The 14101-nt window shown below is 50.7% G+C and overlaps 1 protein-coding gene across 2 annotated transcripts in view; it reads left to right on the top strand.

The window, feature by feature from the left end:
* Positions 1 to 2457: 2457 nt before the first annotated feature.
* DPYSL3 (dihydropyrimidinase like 3) overlaps positions 2458 to 14101 on the top strand; it is a 28236-nt gene continuing 16592 nt past the window's right edge. Inside the window, exon 1 of one of the 2 annotated variants that reach the window (XM_068206282.1) lies at positions 2458 to 2788. In XM_068206282.1, coding sequence (XP_068062383.1) covers positions 2489 to 2788 — 300 coding nt within the window. In that variant the 5' untranslated portion in view covers positions 2458 to 2488. Of the gene's footprint in view, positions 2789 to 10029; positions 10187 to 14101 lie in introns of those variants that run through there. The other variant, XM_068206283.1, reaches the window with a different exon arrangement.

Genomic DNA, 14101 nt, shown 5'->3' with positions numbered 1-14101 from the left:
AATTTACTTAACTACAGGAGGCAGACATTTTGTCATTGTATAATTAAAAGCTTAATGTCTGATCCAAGACATACATATACAGAAATATAAATAATGCCTTCTGCAGGGCTCAAAAGCAACTGTGCTGTGAACACACACTGAATACAAACTTCTATTTTTGTGGTATTCTTGAACTAGCAGCCTTACAACACCTAACAAAAAAGATCTTAGAAGTGAATGGCAATTTGAAAAGTATAAATCAAGAACTATCTTTTATACAGGGAAGGATTTTCATTAGAAGTCATATTTTAAAGCCTTCACTCCCCAGAAGAGCCCCATACTCCTTTACTGGTGCAGATAATTTCAGTGCAACCATCTACGCAGCAAGGCACTAGGAAAGATAAACATTGGAATCAGGATTTAAATAAATATTGCTATTAAAGTACAATGCTGAAATTTTTGCATGTTTGCCGAATCAGACAAAGGCCAGGCCCTGTTCCAGAGAATTTTAATTCCCCATAAAGTTGCACAGCTATACGGACATGTCCCAGCCAAAACAAGGGATTCACTCTAACTCCACGGTGGTTAGTGCACACAGGCACGGGGCAGGGCCACGCTGTCCCTCTCAGGAGAGGCTCACTCCTCGTGCTACTGCTTGGCCCTGAGGAGCTCACTGTGTGAAACATGCCAGCCGCCAGCTCCACGATCAGCACATCCCACTCACCAGGGGCAGAAGCTGTCTGAGAGGGGGTTTCATCTTCTACTCAGTGGATCCCACTTGCAGCAGGAGGATTATTTCCTTTATGCTAAGGCAGTCCCTTAGGAACATAAAGACCTGGTGGGCAGCCACTTTGTGTGCATTTGCTTGGCCAGTACTGCTGGTCTTGCTGCTAAGCATCCAGTTACAGAGGAGGAGCATTTGCCTGGAGAATAGGAGTAGAAAAAACTCCGAAACAAACGCTTTCTGGCTGTTTGAAGGGATACTTCCTTCTCTAGCTGCCCGACACTGCTGCTGCCCCTGCATCTGAAACGTGACAGTGCTGGGCTCTTCTGGCACATCCTGGTCAGGTGGCAGTGGGGCTCTGGTGCGGGCATGACACTCATGGTGCTGATGCATCATGAAGCCACAATGCTGGGGCAGCTGCATATTAAAGTTCATGTAAGAGCCCAAGAACAGCCAAATGCAACCCTCTCTGGTGCTGTTTTAGAGAAAGTAAAGGCAGACACTGACCAGTATTTCACTGTGCTCTGTAACTCAAGGCTTTTAAAGTAGCTCTTCCAAGTTTACAGACACAGCCTGTATATATTTAGTCCATCCTCTCTTCTCCTAACCCTTTAGACCTGAATAATTGTTCAGAAGTTCAAGTTACTGTAGATTATTCCACTTCGATGGAGAAAAAAATGGATTCCGTTAATGACACTGGTACAAGTCCAGTTACAAAAGCAGACTGCTTCCCAGTGTGCAAAAGGAGGGAAATTATCCCAAACCATTTCCTCCCACACAGCCTCAAGCCTCAGTCAGCCAGTGCCCCCAGACTGCCTCTCCAGGCTTAATCACAGGGTCATTTTTCTGACCCATGATGGGTCAGGCTCCATGTGGATTTTCCTTAAGAACCACCAGTCCTCGGAGGACTGGCAGAGATAATGGCACTGTTTTGTTTTTGCAGAAAAGGTTGAAAAAAGCATGACTGACAATATAACACAAAAATGTGGTGTGAGGAATCACTTGACAAGATGTAGAGTGCAGGTACTGTGCACGCTTGTTCTAGGTAAAGAAATGAGCACTTGGCAAAATGATTTTAGTCAATTCTCCAGTTTTGGTGCTTACAATAGATTTCACAGGTTACTACTGTTATACAGCCATTAGCATTTGTAAAACCCAGTCTTGGCTGTCTTTCTGTCCTTCGGGCCTCCAGTACTTTTGAAATGAAGTCGCAATGGAGCTCTCAAAGCAACACATTAAACCAGCCAACACATGGAGCTTGTTTGTGCGGCCAGTCAGGAGCACCCGTGGTCGCGTTTGGGAGCAGAGAAGCCTTTGTGCAGGGGACATTGCTCGTGTCTGGCTGTAGCGTCCACCTAACCGCAGTGCATCTGCAGGGACCACGGCCCAAGCGGAATGAGGTACGGCCCCGGGCCCGTGAGCAAACGCTGGTTTGTGGGCTGCACCACGTGCCGGCGGGGGAAAATTGACACGCGGCTGTCGGGGCTGCTGCCGGTGCGTGCGGGCACGGCCCATCTGCCGAGCGCCCGGCATGCTCAGCAGCGAGGCGCCCGCGTGTCTCCGCTCCGTCCTCACGGCTGGAGCGTGCCAAGAAGGCGGCCGGTGGCAGCTCCCCGCACAGCAACGGCCAGTCCGGAGGCCACCGGAGCAGCCGACCCCAAGTCCGACCGAGCGCCACCCACCCCGGTCCCACCGCCCCTCAGCCTCCCGTCGGGTCCGCCCCGCCCTGCGGCCCGGGCCCGCCCCATCCCGCCCCGGCCGTCCCGTCCTGGCGGCGCGGCGGGGATGGCGGCGGACGGGCGGCACGAAGACGAGGAGCTGCCGGTGTACCTGGCGCGGCCCGGCACGGCGGCGGTGCCTCGTCAGAAGCGCGGGGGTCTCTTCTGCAACGTCGAGGGCGCCTTCGAGAGCAAGACCCTCGACTTTGGGGCACTGCGCGTTGGGCAGCGCCGCGCCCCGCCGCCCGCCCGCCCCGGCCCCGACCCTCCGCCCGGCGCGGCCCCCGGCCCCGGTCCGACCACTGGCGACCTCCGCGCCACCTCCGGCGAAGAACAGCTCCAGGACGCAGCCCCCGCGGACGACACGGTAGGGGCCGGCGGCGCGGCGGGGCTGGGCCGGTACCGGGACAGCGGGGCGGGGTCTCGGGGGGCGGTGTGCGCCCGCGGGTGGGTCCGGCCGCCGCTCGCCCCCGGGGCCGGCCCTGGAGAAGACGCTGGTGGTGCTGCGGTGGCTCCTCCGGCCCGGCTGCCCGCAGCGTCCCCCGCCGCCCCCGCGGCAAGGCACCGTCGCGGCCGTCCCCGGTGCGCGGAGCTCCGCCCGCCGAGCGGGATGTCGGCGGTCTCGCCGCGGCACCGGCAGAGTCAGAGTCGCTGGCTCGGTTTGCTGCAGGAGCTCTTTTATACTTTTATAAAAGAATAGCCACCGAACATGGAAGAAGAACCGAAACAGTGGGGATTTTGGAGCTCCTGCTTCAAACCACGCAGATCCTTGTCTCTCATGGACACAAACTAGAAGTACCAGCAGTGGGGGGTGGCACATTGATCTGGAAGTGACAGCGTTGAAGGTATCACTAGGCACAAAGTTTCTCAACTTACACCAAAGTGAAAATGATAAACTAATCCATCCAGCTCCACAGTATAGTCCTGCTGGAGGGTGAGATGGCTTGCTGTGCTGGTTCTGGTCCTATTTGCACTAGCAGTTGGGCAAGAAGATGATTAAGTTAATAGTGTTGAGTGAATATCTTGTTTGGGATTTCAGTGGTCCTGTGGCTCATTTTTGCATGAGGCAAGTCAGGCTATTCACTGTTGTTGGTCAGTAAGTTTGTTAGGAGCTGAACTTTTTAATAGCCATCTTAAGGTCACTCTTTTTCAACTATGAACAGGGGCAAACCTCCTCCCACCTCCTCATTTTTGAAGATAGAATAAAAAATCACCTGCATCTTAGCACAGAGGTGTAGTGGTTGTGTTGGCACTTTGCAGAAACCTCCACTTGGGTCTGGAGTGCAAACCCTGATTAACAGCAGACATTGGTGATCTGGAAGCCTAACCTCACTAGCTTGAGCCTAGTGGAAGCACAGCAATGAACTGTCGTGACTTGAGCTGTCTCGGTTTTGGGGAAAAGCATCAGGCTGTCCTAAGTGTCCACTGTCTTCTATAGGAATGTCTAGCTAGACAATGCTTAATTTGAGGTTTCTTCATTGCACTTTAATTTCTTCAGCCTCTGCTTTTTGGTTTCTTGCTGGCATGCTTTTCAGTTCGTGTTCTTGAGCTTTGCTCCTTTACAGCTGTTTTACAGAGTCAGGAACAAAATTAACATTATTCCTGTCAGTATCAACCTTGTCCACGTGGTTTAAGTAGCAGCTGCAGAACTAACCACTGCATTAACAATTTTATGCTGCTGCTTGTTGGAAAAGGAGCTGAAGCTCCTGACAGCCTGTCTACATGCTTTGCTGTGAGCTTTTCTTTATTAGCTGTGCCAAAAATTCAAAAAAAGCCTTGTTCCCTTTTAAGGTCTTACGTAGACCATTATCTACGGTGTTTTGTAGCTGAGGATTTCCTTCAGCAGCTCCTCTCTTCCTGATGATTTCTGCCTCTAGATTTCTTACTCTGAGGCCTTCAGCTGATAAGCATTGGGAAAGTAAGGGTCAGTAAGTGAGCAACCCCTTTTATCTGCACATCTTGCCTAAGAGGGTGGGCAACTTCATACATGTGTTTTTGTGTGTGCATAGCTAGAAGGAATTGTATGACTTGGTACTGTGGCTTTCAAGCTTTGGGGTGACCCAGAATGGGACAGTGCGATGGGAAATGAACTGTGCGCGCTGAGCCCCATTGCCTTCACAGCCATGGGGAGTTTGCCTGTCTTGGACTCTGCAGATTCAGGGCACACAGAGGCCCTTTTGTCAAGGCAAATTGAAATTTGAATAATTTCACAGATTAAGAAACAGTGAGAGAGCTCAAGTCATCTACTCTTGCCCAAGAAACTTGTTTATTAGAGAAGCTGAAAGAGCTGAAAGTAAGAGACTTGCCTTTGCCCAGGACAACAGACAGAGATCTGTCTTCTAATTTTTGCAGTGAACAGTTTATTGGAAGTACAACAGACCAACACACCTTTTGTTTTTTTTTTTTGTTTTTTTTTTTTTTTTTTTTTTTTTTGTTTTTTTGGTTTTTTTTTTTTTTTTTGGTTTTTTTTTTTGTTTTCCTGTAATGACATTAATTACAATTAAAGCACAAACAATTAAAGCAACAACATTTCTACAGGGAGACAACTCCAGTGAATAAATGCCTGGTGATAACATGTGGTGTCATGCAACTGGACAGCATAATACAGACCCAGGCACATGGTCCAACCTTGCTTTGTTTTATCACAAAGTCTCTTGGAAGGACAAAAGCTCAGCTGTATATTGAAGTGCATTGAAGTCATAGTGGGGATATAGCTCAAAGCAGTTGGGAGCTGTGCCTTTGCTCTGTCAGTGGGAGTTTGAGCTTTGCCAGTGGATTTAGGGACAGAGAGTGACAGTCATTAGGGTAGGGGCCCAGGGGACTACTGTGGAGGCCATGGCTATGGAGAGCTGCCTCTGTGGGCTGGTGGGCTTCCTGGGGAACAAGAGATGTGCCCTTCAGGTGCTCTTTGCTCAAAGCAGGAGGTTCATTTCCCTGCTACTGAGTTGTGCTGCAGTGAGAGTTTTTGCCGCACAACACTTAAGATTTGGAGGAACAACACTGGGGGGCCAGATTCAGTGCTGATCTGGGCTATTCGCAGAGACCGTTTTTAATAAGAGTGATTGAACTCAGTGCAGGTTTTCATCAGTAATAGCCAATGTGGACTCTACCCTTCTGAAGTGTCCTGTGGTTTTCTTTGAGAGCTGTCATGCCATTTGTTTAGCCAGAGTGGATTACTGTGTTCACTTTACTATCATGGAGTAAAAAGAGGGTTTCTCTGTAGGTCACAGACAACACCCTGTGAATTCCTGTGACCAGGATGTTCATGGAAGGCTGGTGATGTGTGTACAGGTACTGGAGAGCCGCAATACTGGGCATCTGGAGAGGCAACAGGGCTTTGAGGAGCAGGGAAGGAGCCTTACACTTGGTGCCTGGGAAGGTCAGCCAGAAGCCTGTGGAGGCATCCTCCACATTCCTCCTCACTGCTGAGCCATGCAGAGACCCTGCATTTTCACCCGCCTGTGCAGTCACACAGGCAGGAGCACGTGGTGCTAACCCCCAGACACTTGGTCCTCCCTGCTGCATGGTTCTGCAGCTTAAATTGTCATTTCCAATGCAACTGGCTGTGGTCCCACAAACTTGGGATTGTGGCTTCACCTCAGGCTGGGGCAGCTCCATTGACTGGGGAGGAAGGGGAAAAGAAATGCAAGGGAAACTAGCGGGCAGTGAAAACAGGCAAAGAGTTCATCCCTTCCAGAAGACCGGCAAGAGCCAGTCCTTTGCTTTTTCCTGGTGTGTGTGATACCACTTGATGTCTAACTTGTGATACACCCTGGAAATACAGGCAGGGCTACCTCAAATGGAGAACGAAGCTTGGACTAACTTGATTCTCTCTTCGTTTTTCTGACACTTGTAAAATGTGCTCTCAATTCAGCATTCAGCTTTTTGGTTTCCAATGCCAGCGATTTATAGCAGGAACACCAAGCCAACAGCAGTCGGTGCTTCATGAGGCAGCTTGGCACAACCTGAAGTTGCAGTTGTGCACTGTCTTTAGCCATTTAAAATCCTGAATTTGTGGAAGGGGTCCTAAAACGCTTCAATAGCATTAATTCATTGCCTCAATATCACCCCATTCAGCATCTGTGTTTTGATTTTACTTGTTCTTTTTATAAGAGAATAATTTGGAGTTACAGCATATCTGTTACTTTTACAAACAATAGGAACAAATCCAACCCACTTAAATAGTTCCTACATAACAAATGCAACAGTTAAACCTGCATTACAGTTTGTGGAGTTGAATACTAAATATTCAGGTCTTTATTGAAAAATACCCCACATATATGTGTTTGTATTTTTTAAGAAATCTGATGCCTGAAGCACAGCAATAAGAGTCAGTTCTTTGGCTGCCTGTGCTAGGACAGAGGTTATTGGCAGCACTTAAGCAAAACTGTTGAGTTTGTTATCCCAGCCCCCTGTTTAAGAAGACAGATATTGGATTCCATAGGAGTTATGCAGCAGGGCTAGATTTCCAGAGAAATTAGGGATTCAACTAAAGAGTTCCTGCTTGCTGCAAAGAGCTTATGTTTTACCACGAAACTTACCCTAGCATGGAAGTAGTTTGATTTTTCACACTACCTTGTGGCAATAGTCCTTGGTTTCATTCTGTCCTCGTTCTCAGCTCTGGATGGTCCAAGCTTTGGAAGTGGCTGGCCCCGGTGTGTGGGCAGTGCAGTGGGGCCAGGGAGCTTGCTGGCAGGAGTGGCCTCTGGGGTACCTGGCCATTGCATCTGGGGCACTGAGGTGGCAGGCCAATCTTGCACTGCCAGGGTTTTGATATGGTGCTGTGAGTGTTATGTGGTCTTGAAAACATCACGCTCTTCTCAGGACATATTGGTCATTATGGAATTTGTTAGCAGAAAAGAAACAGGGTTTTGCAGCCGGGTATAAAACAGATAGCCAGCCCCTCATTGACACAATCTGTTTTCAGCCTGCTTGAAGCAGATATTTCCAGGAACATGGCTGGGGCTCTGGGTATCCAGGAACTGTTCTGGGGGCACAGGTCTTCCCACTTTGGTGCAGGGATGGTGTTTCTGTCCCTTGGATTCACTGCCTCTGAGGTAACTTAACCCCTGAAAACTCATCTGCTAGGAGAGCAGAGGGGATGGTTTCATGCAAAGAATGTGTATGGGAGGAGGAGATTGTATGCATGGGGACAGGCTGGCCTGGCAAATCTGCTGAACATTATGACATTTGAGTCCAGATAGTTCCATGACCGGTCATATCCACTGAATGTAGGTTGTGCCTGTATAAGAGTCATTGGTCATGGACACATAGGGCTGGTGGGATCTGCTTTTTACCTTTGCATAACAGTCTGGTCAGAAGCCTCCTGGTCCCTGGAGAGGGAGGTTGAGCCAGGCTGCTGAGCATAGGTGGGCCACAGTCAGAGCTGCATTTGTTTTGGTGCCAAAGTCCTTGCAGCAGCATGGGCCTTTTATTCTGTTTTCACACCACTGGTACTCCTCACCCTACTCTTCTCATTTGTGGCTGTCTACAAACACTTGGAGCCATGAGGGCCTTTTGAGCTCTGAGGATTGCCATTTTAAGTAACTTTCAGATTGACCATGTTTCTCATAGAGGATATTTTGAAGCATGTGAATAGCGCCTCACACACCGCACCTGGAAGAGATCCTATGGAAAAAGTTTTTTTCTGTTTTGAATGTTTTGGGCCCAGGGCAGGGTGTTTGATTGTATTTGTGCGAGTGTCACATAGCAACCATGAGGAAAGCACATCACTTAAACGAGGGGTCTGAAGTCACTGTGGCTGGCCAGCATCCAGGGGGCTGATGCAAGCTCAGCTCTTGAAACTGTCCAAGTGTTGAAGTCAGCAGCATCTGCATAGTCATTTATCTATTATTAACTAATTAACTGCTGCTCTTTCTGTTACTGAGTCTAGACAAAGTTAATGTGACACCACCAGGCATGGGGATACTCATAAACTTTCCAGAAATTGTGTGAGTGAAGTTTTGAGAAGTTTGGTGATGGGAGCTGAGGCTGTTTCTCACCTCCCAGACCCAGCCAGTCTAATTTCAGTAGAGACAAGGACCTGTTCTTGATGCATTGCAGCGTTGTGACAAGAACAGTGTGGTCTGCTACCTGATCTTCTCCTGACAGGCTTTTAGTTGCAGAGGCTCTGGTACAGCACTGCTCCCCCATTCCCTGCCTGGTGCTTGCAGACATCCCCTGCCCGTGGGTCTGCCGTGGAGGGGAAGGTTTCCAGCCATCTCTTGCTGACTACAGGGGTGCAGCAGTGGCATAGTAGCTGGGACAGGGAAACAGGAGGGCCAAGCAGCCCTTGCAATTTTGTCAGTATTCTCACAGTCTGGTAGTAATAAGTAAGTTGTTGAGCATCTGCTGACTTTGGCTTCAAACTGGTGAAAGGTTTTTGAATTTAGAATAAATACATATTCAGTAAAACCAGCCAAGAACTTCAGCAGAAGCACACAGAGTAACAGACTCAGTGGGTAGTAAAAGCTTTAGGCTGGGTTACTGCAGAGCACGTGGTACTGACAGTCCATGCTGCTGTCATCCACTTCTCTCAGGGCTTCATAGCAGTCAAAGTTGGCTGCAGTGTCAGGGGTTGTGCTGTGAGATGGCTCTGCCTGTGCACACACTGGTGAGCAGGGTGCTTGTCAGGCCCCTGATGCCATTGCTAGGTTCTTGTTCAGAAAGCAAACTGGAGGGAGGGTTTGGGTGTTGATCACCCAGGTCAGATGGCTTGTTTTTCTGCCAGGAAGTAGAATTGGATTTACAGCAATGTCCTTGCCAGGTGTGGCTGTAAGATTTTCCTAGTGGAGCTGCCTGGCAGCAGGATCTGTAGGAGCATCTTACTGATGGTTTTCAAAGCTCTGCACAAGAGTGGAGTCACAGTTGGCCTGGAAGAGAAAGCAAGGTTCAGGGTGGCCATGGGTCTTAGGACCTGCTGGCAACAAAATGGATTGTGGCAAGCAGGAAAGGGTAGACAAATTTGTCCCGTTGTGGTACAGCTCTTGCTGGCATGGTCTGGGCCAGCTGTGGGCCAGGCTCAGCATCGTCTCTTTCAGCACATGCTGAGTACTTGCAAACAATTCCACCATTTAAACCTTCCTACCAAAGTCACAGCAGAGAAAAGGGAAGAAGTCCTTGGAAGAGTCCTTGCCAGCACTTGTAATGTTTGTGTCGCATGTAGGATTCCTGGAGCCAGATGTGTGGTGTATTTTATTATTTTTTAACGTTTCCAATTCTAGTGCATGTGAAAGAAAGTTGAGGTGATGCAGGTGCATGCCAGCAGCCTGAGACAGCCTGTTCAGTTACAGGCCTTGTTAATTCTACTTGCCAGTGCTACATGGAAAGTCTTGGCCAGCACAGAGCCCTGATTGTGGCCGTTCCCATGGGCCATCCCTGCAGGCTGGGTGGAGACGCAGACCGGACAGCGTTGGTGACTGGGCCGGTATTGGTGCTCGTTGCTGGTGCTCGTTGCCGGTGCCCGGGGTTGGTGTCGGTGCTCGTTGCCGGTGCCCGGGGTCGGTGCCGACACCTGCCGGGCCGGGCCGGGCCGGGCCGGGCCGGGCGGGCGCGCCCTGCGCGGGGCCGGGCCCGGGCGCCCCCTGGCGGCGGCGGGCGGCGCGGTGGGCGGGGCGGGCGGTGGCCGTCCCGGTGCGGCGGGCTCGGTCTCGGTCTCGCCTTTGTGAGGAGCGGTGCGGAGGCAGAACGGGCGGCGTCGGCGGGTCGGGCCGGACCGTGCGGCGTCATGTCGTACCAGGGCAAGAAAAACATCCCGCGCATCACGGTGGGTGCGGCGGGCGGGGCAGGGCGCCCCGTGGGGCGTGGGGGGGAAACTCGGTGTCGGCGTCCGGCGTTCCGGGTCGGAGCGGGGCGGCGGCGGCGCGCAGACAAAGAGCCGCCGCCCGCGCAGGTGGCCCGGCCCCGCTGGTGAACTGTGCTGGGCAGAACCCGCGCCCGAGCGGGCGCCGCGCAGGCTGGAGCGTCTGCGGTGCTCGGTGCGCGGCGATGCCCGGCGGTACCCGATGCCGGCGGGGTGTTTCCCCGTGCGGGGCCAGAGGGGGCGGGCGGTTGCTCCAGCCTCCCGCAGGGCGCTCCCCATGCTCGGTGTCCCCGCCGAGCAGCTCCTCGGTCTCGCCGTATCAGGTGCGGCGGTGCCGCTGCAGCGCTCCGGGACCCGCCTGGCCCGGCCCGCCCGGGAGAGGCGGCGGCTGGCGGGTTGGTCCTGAAGCTGCGGGAGCCCCGGAGCCACCGGTGCCCTGCCGTGGCCCTCCCTCTGGGGCTCTCCTGCTCTGATCTCTGCCGTGGCAGCTCTGCTCCACGGCTCGCCCTTCGGAGGCGGTAGAAGGCTTGCTCCTGGGAAGGCAGTCTGGTCTTTCATCTTGTTAGCTTTTCGCTGGCTTCATTGTAGCTCCTGATTTTTCTATTGAGGACAGTTCTGGCCCTCTGAAGCAAAAGGAAAAGCAAAGCTTCCATTATTATTTTTACAAATGTGAACAAAATGCTCTCAAAGAAGCATTAAGATCTTGACCACTGTAAAGAGAAATTCCTTTGTCAGCCTAGATTCAGATGCTTTCACAAGCAATATTATGGCTTTACACATACTGCCTTTTCTGTATCCTGAGACACCCCAACTGCTGCTGCAGGTGGATTTCTCTCATTCTCTGGGGCTTTTTCTTTATGATATGCTTTATCAATATGCAGGGCTTGTGCCTGCTCCTCTGGGATCCAGTGGCAGCTCTCTCCTCTCAGTGGTAACAAAATCTTCCAAGCTGCTTGATTTATCCCTATTAAATCCTTTGCTTTTTTGCTGAAGCTGAAAATGGTGTGCTTCTGTCACCCAAGCAATGGGCAGGTTGGGCTTTCATGAGGGATGTATTGAAAAACTGGGTATTTGTACTTCCCAACAGCTATTGTTTCAACTGCCTAGTGTTTTTCTGGAGATGCAGAAACGATCCCTCCTGGTTCCTCTTGTACTCAGCAGTGCTGCAGTCAGTATTTGTAGTTGGTTTCTGCCAGTAACATCTGAAAAATCAGAGTTTGCCTATTGTATCTGTTTGCAGCAGTTTCTCATCTTTTCTAGGACAGCCATTTTAGTGGAGAGGCCAGGAGCATGAGTGAGTGGTGCATTTGTTAATGTGAGATAAATTTCTGTGCAAATTTTTCCCAACGTGAGTTGTAAAAGCCTGGTCAAAAGCTGTATGTGACAGGCAAGACTGTAGTCATTGATGGAAGGCTGGGAAGTACAGGCATGTCTGTCAGTTGTGCTGTGGAGGAAAAACGTGGAGCGGGAGGTTAGCCGAGGCTTTGGCTTTCTCAGTGATGGCTCCATCAGCTTGTTATGAATGTGTTGCTCCTCACTGTCTTGTGTTGTGCACCATGCATCAGAGACCACTAAACACGGTATTACTTTTCACATGTGTACTGATGCTAGGGTGCCCAGCTCAGGAGAATAGTAATTTCAGATCTTGTATGTCTGTTGAGAGACTTTTTATTGGTTCCTTTTCTTTGGCTGTTTGGAAAGGTAATCAAAGTATTTCCCCTCTTGCTGTCCACAGTATGTTTTTCTGCAGGAAGAGAGGTGGAAGACTAAAATCTTGTCCTGATTTTACAAAATACCTGTTAACAGAACTGTTGGTTGAATCAAAATTACTCAGTGTTTGTGCTTTTGTCATAAAATCCTTTCCTAAGCCAGGTAGACTGGAGATCCCATATTTTTTCTTGGTGTGAGCTATTCCCACCCTAATTCCCTTGCCAGAGCCCACAAACACCTTCTCTGTGATGTCTCTGCCACCTCTAAAAACAAGGAGGTCTGTATGGTGTTGGCCAGTATGTTGTATCAGGTACACATGGAGAAGAAGGCCTCAGTTACTGACTAGACAGGCTTTGGTGAACTGGTAGCTATCAGTATGTCATTTCTAAGCCACAAACCGTAGGGAATCACAGTGTAGCTGGCAGCTATCTCTCCTTATGACACTAGCCAGAGGTTCTTCCATGCTGTTGTGTGGTGCATTAGTAAGGAGGAAACGCAAGCTACTGATGAAACACCTCTGCAATTAGTGTCTCTGCTTTTACAAGGGAAAAAGCAGTAAAACACCTGCTTCTGTGCTCTCCTAATTATGCCCTTGTGCTTTGTAAACAAGGTGAGCACTGCTCTTGGCTGGGTTCAACAGCCTTCTGGAACTGCTGCCTGCCTTTCTTTCTGCAGCATCACTCTGAAAAATGTTAAGAGACCACCTGATACTTTGGCATCTCAAAATGACCAGATGATGCTTAAGTGCATCAGGAGCAGCGTTATGGGCATGAGGGAATGGGTAATGGGTTTGAAAGTTTGATCCCAAATGCAAACAGGCAGAGAGACAGGGAGAGTTCTGCATAAAGACTTATCAGCATGGAGAGGTGTTGAGGGCTGGTGGTGAATCCGGCAGGTTTTGGCAGAGCTGTGCTGGAGGGAAAGCTCCAGGCTTGGCCTTGTAGGCATCCCTTGTGCCTGCAGAAATGTATACTCACAGAAAGCACCACAGTGGTGGCAGATGAGCTGTCACTGGCTGCCCGAGTGCTTTGGAGGCACTGTCAGCAGTGGAGGTCAGGCCAATGGGCCTGACAGGACAGTGCCGGTGGTCAGGCAGAGCCGCGTGCAGCCATGGCCAGCGCAGCATCTTGCACTCGTGGCTGCTTTGGCACCCTTTGCCCAAAGGCTGTGCTGGGCACTGGCTGGGGCTTGGGCACTGGCTGCTCCCCACCTGGCCATGCCCCCATGGCTCCTGCTGCAGGAGGGCTTTTCCCTCTGCTCAGAGGCTGATGACAGAGCCTGACTCTGGCTGGCAAGAGCTGTGGTGGGTGTACAGAGGCACAGTGAGCCCTGATATGGGAACAGTGCATTTATTGTGGTCTGGGGCTGCTCTGGTAGCATGCTCTGAAGAAGCCTGGCTATTAAGTCAGGCTCATTTCCTCATAACTGCTTCATTCTCTTCCTTTCTTCTTTCCCTGCCTCTTGACACCTGAATGATGCCAGAGCCTGTAGGCATGTAATTTGGTTTTTCCTTATTCAACTTAATTGCATTTTTTTCCTTGCAGTCAGTGGGTGGGTGCTGGTGCAGTCCCTTCGCTGTCGGGTGGACACGGTGGGTTCTAGCAGTGCCTGATGTCCTGAATGGATGCCTTGTTTGTGCTTCAGCCACTGTGGATCTCTCAGTGTTGTGTACTGACAGAGTTAGCACTGAGCAGCCCTTCACATCTACCACAGAATGACCTCTTGTGAGTGTGGAGCAGGCGTATTTCTTGAGCTCATATTAACACTTTATTCAGTAATTGTCAATGTGACTGTCTCCTGCACCTGTGCCACCTCTGCCTGACTCCCTTGGCTCCCTTCAGTCTGATGTGCAGGGAAGGGCAGGCTAGCATCAGTATTTACTGATGCTCCCACACTCTAGTAAGAACCAGCTCCAGGAATTCGAGAAAGCAAGTTGGGGTGGGCAAGACAAAAAAAATGGAGGGCTGTTAGTGGATCTGGGCAGGGAGATTTTTTTTTTTTTTTTTTTTTTTTTGTTACCGTGTCTGTGCTCAGGGTCCTCAGTCCCAAAGCTGAGCATTACCCAGCATGTGCCCCATGGGGAGAGGCATAGCGCAGCTGTGCTCTGGCCCAAGCACCTGGGACTGCCAAGCCAGCGCACACCAGCTGTCCTTGTGCCTCAGCTGCTCG

Source organism: Anomalospiza imberbis, chromosome 15, assembly GCF_031753505.1.
Source record: "Anomalospiza imberbis isolate Cuckoo-Finch-1a 21T00152 chromosome 15, ASM3175350v1, whole genome shotgun sequence".
Classification (NCBI taxonomy): Eukaryota; Metazoa; Chordata; class Aves; order Passeriformes; family Viduidae; genus Anomalospiza; species Anomalospiza imberbis.
This window is presented reverse-complemented; position numbering and strand designations above follow the sequence as displayed.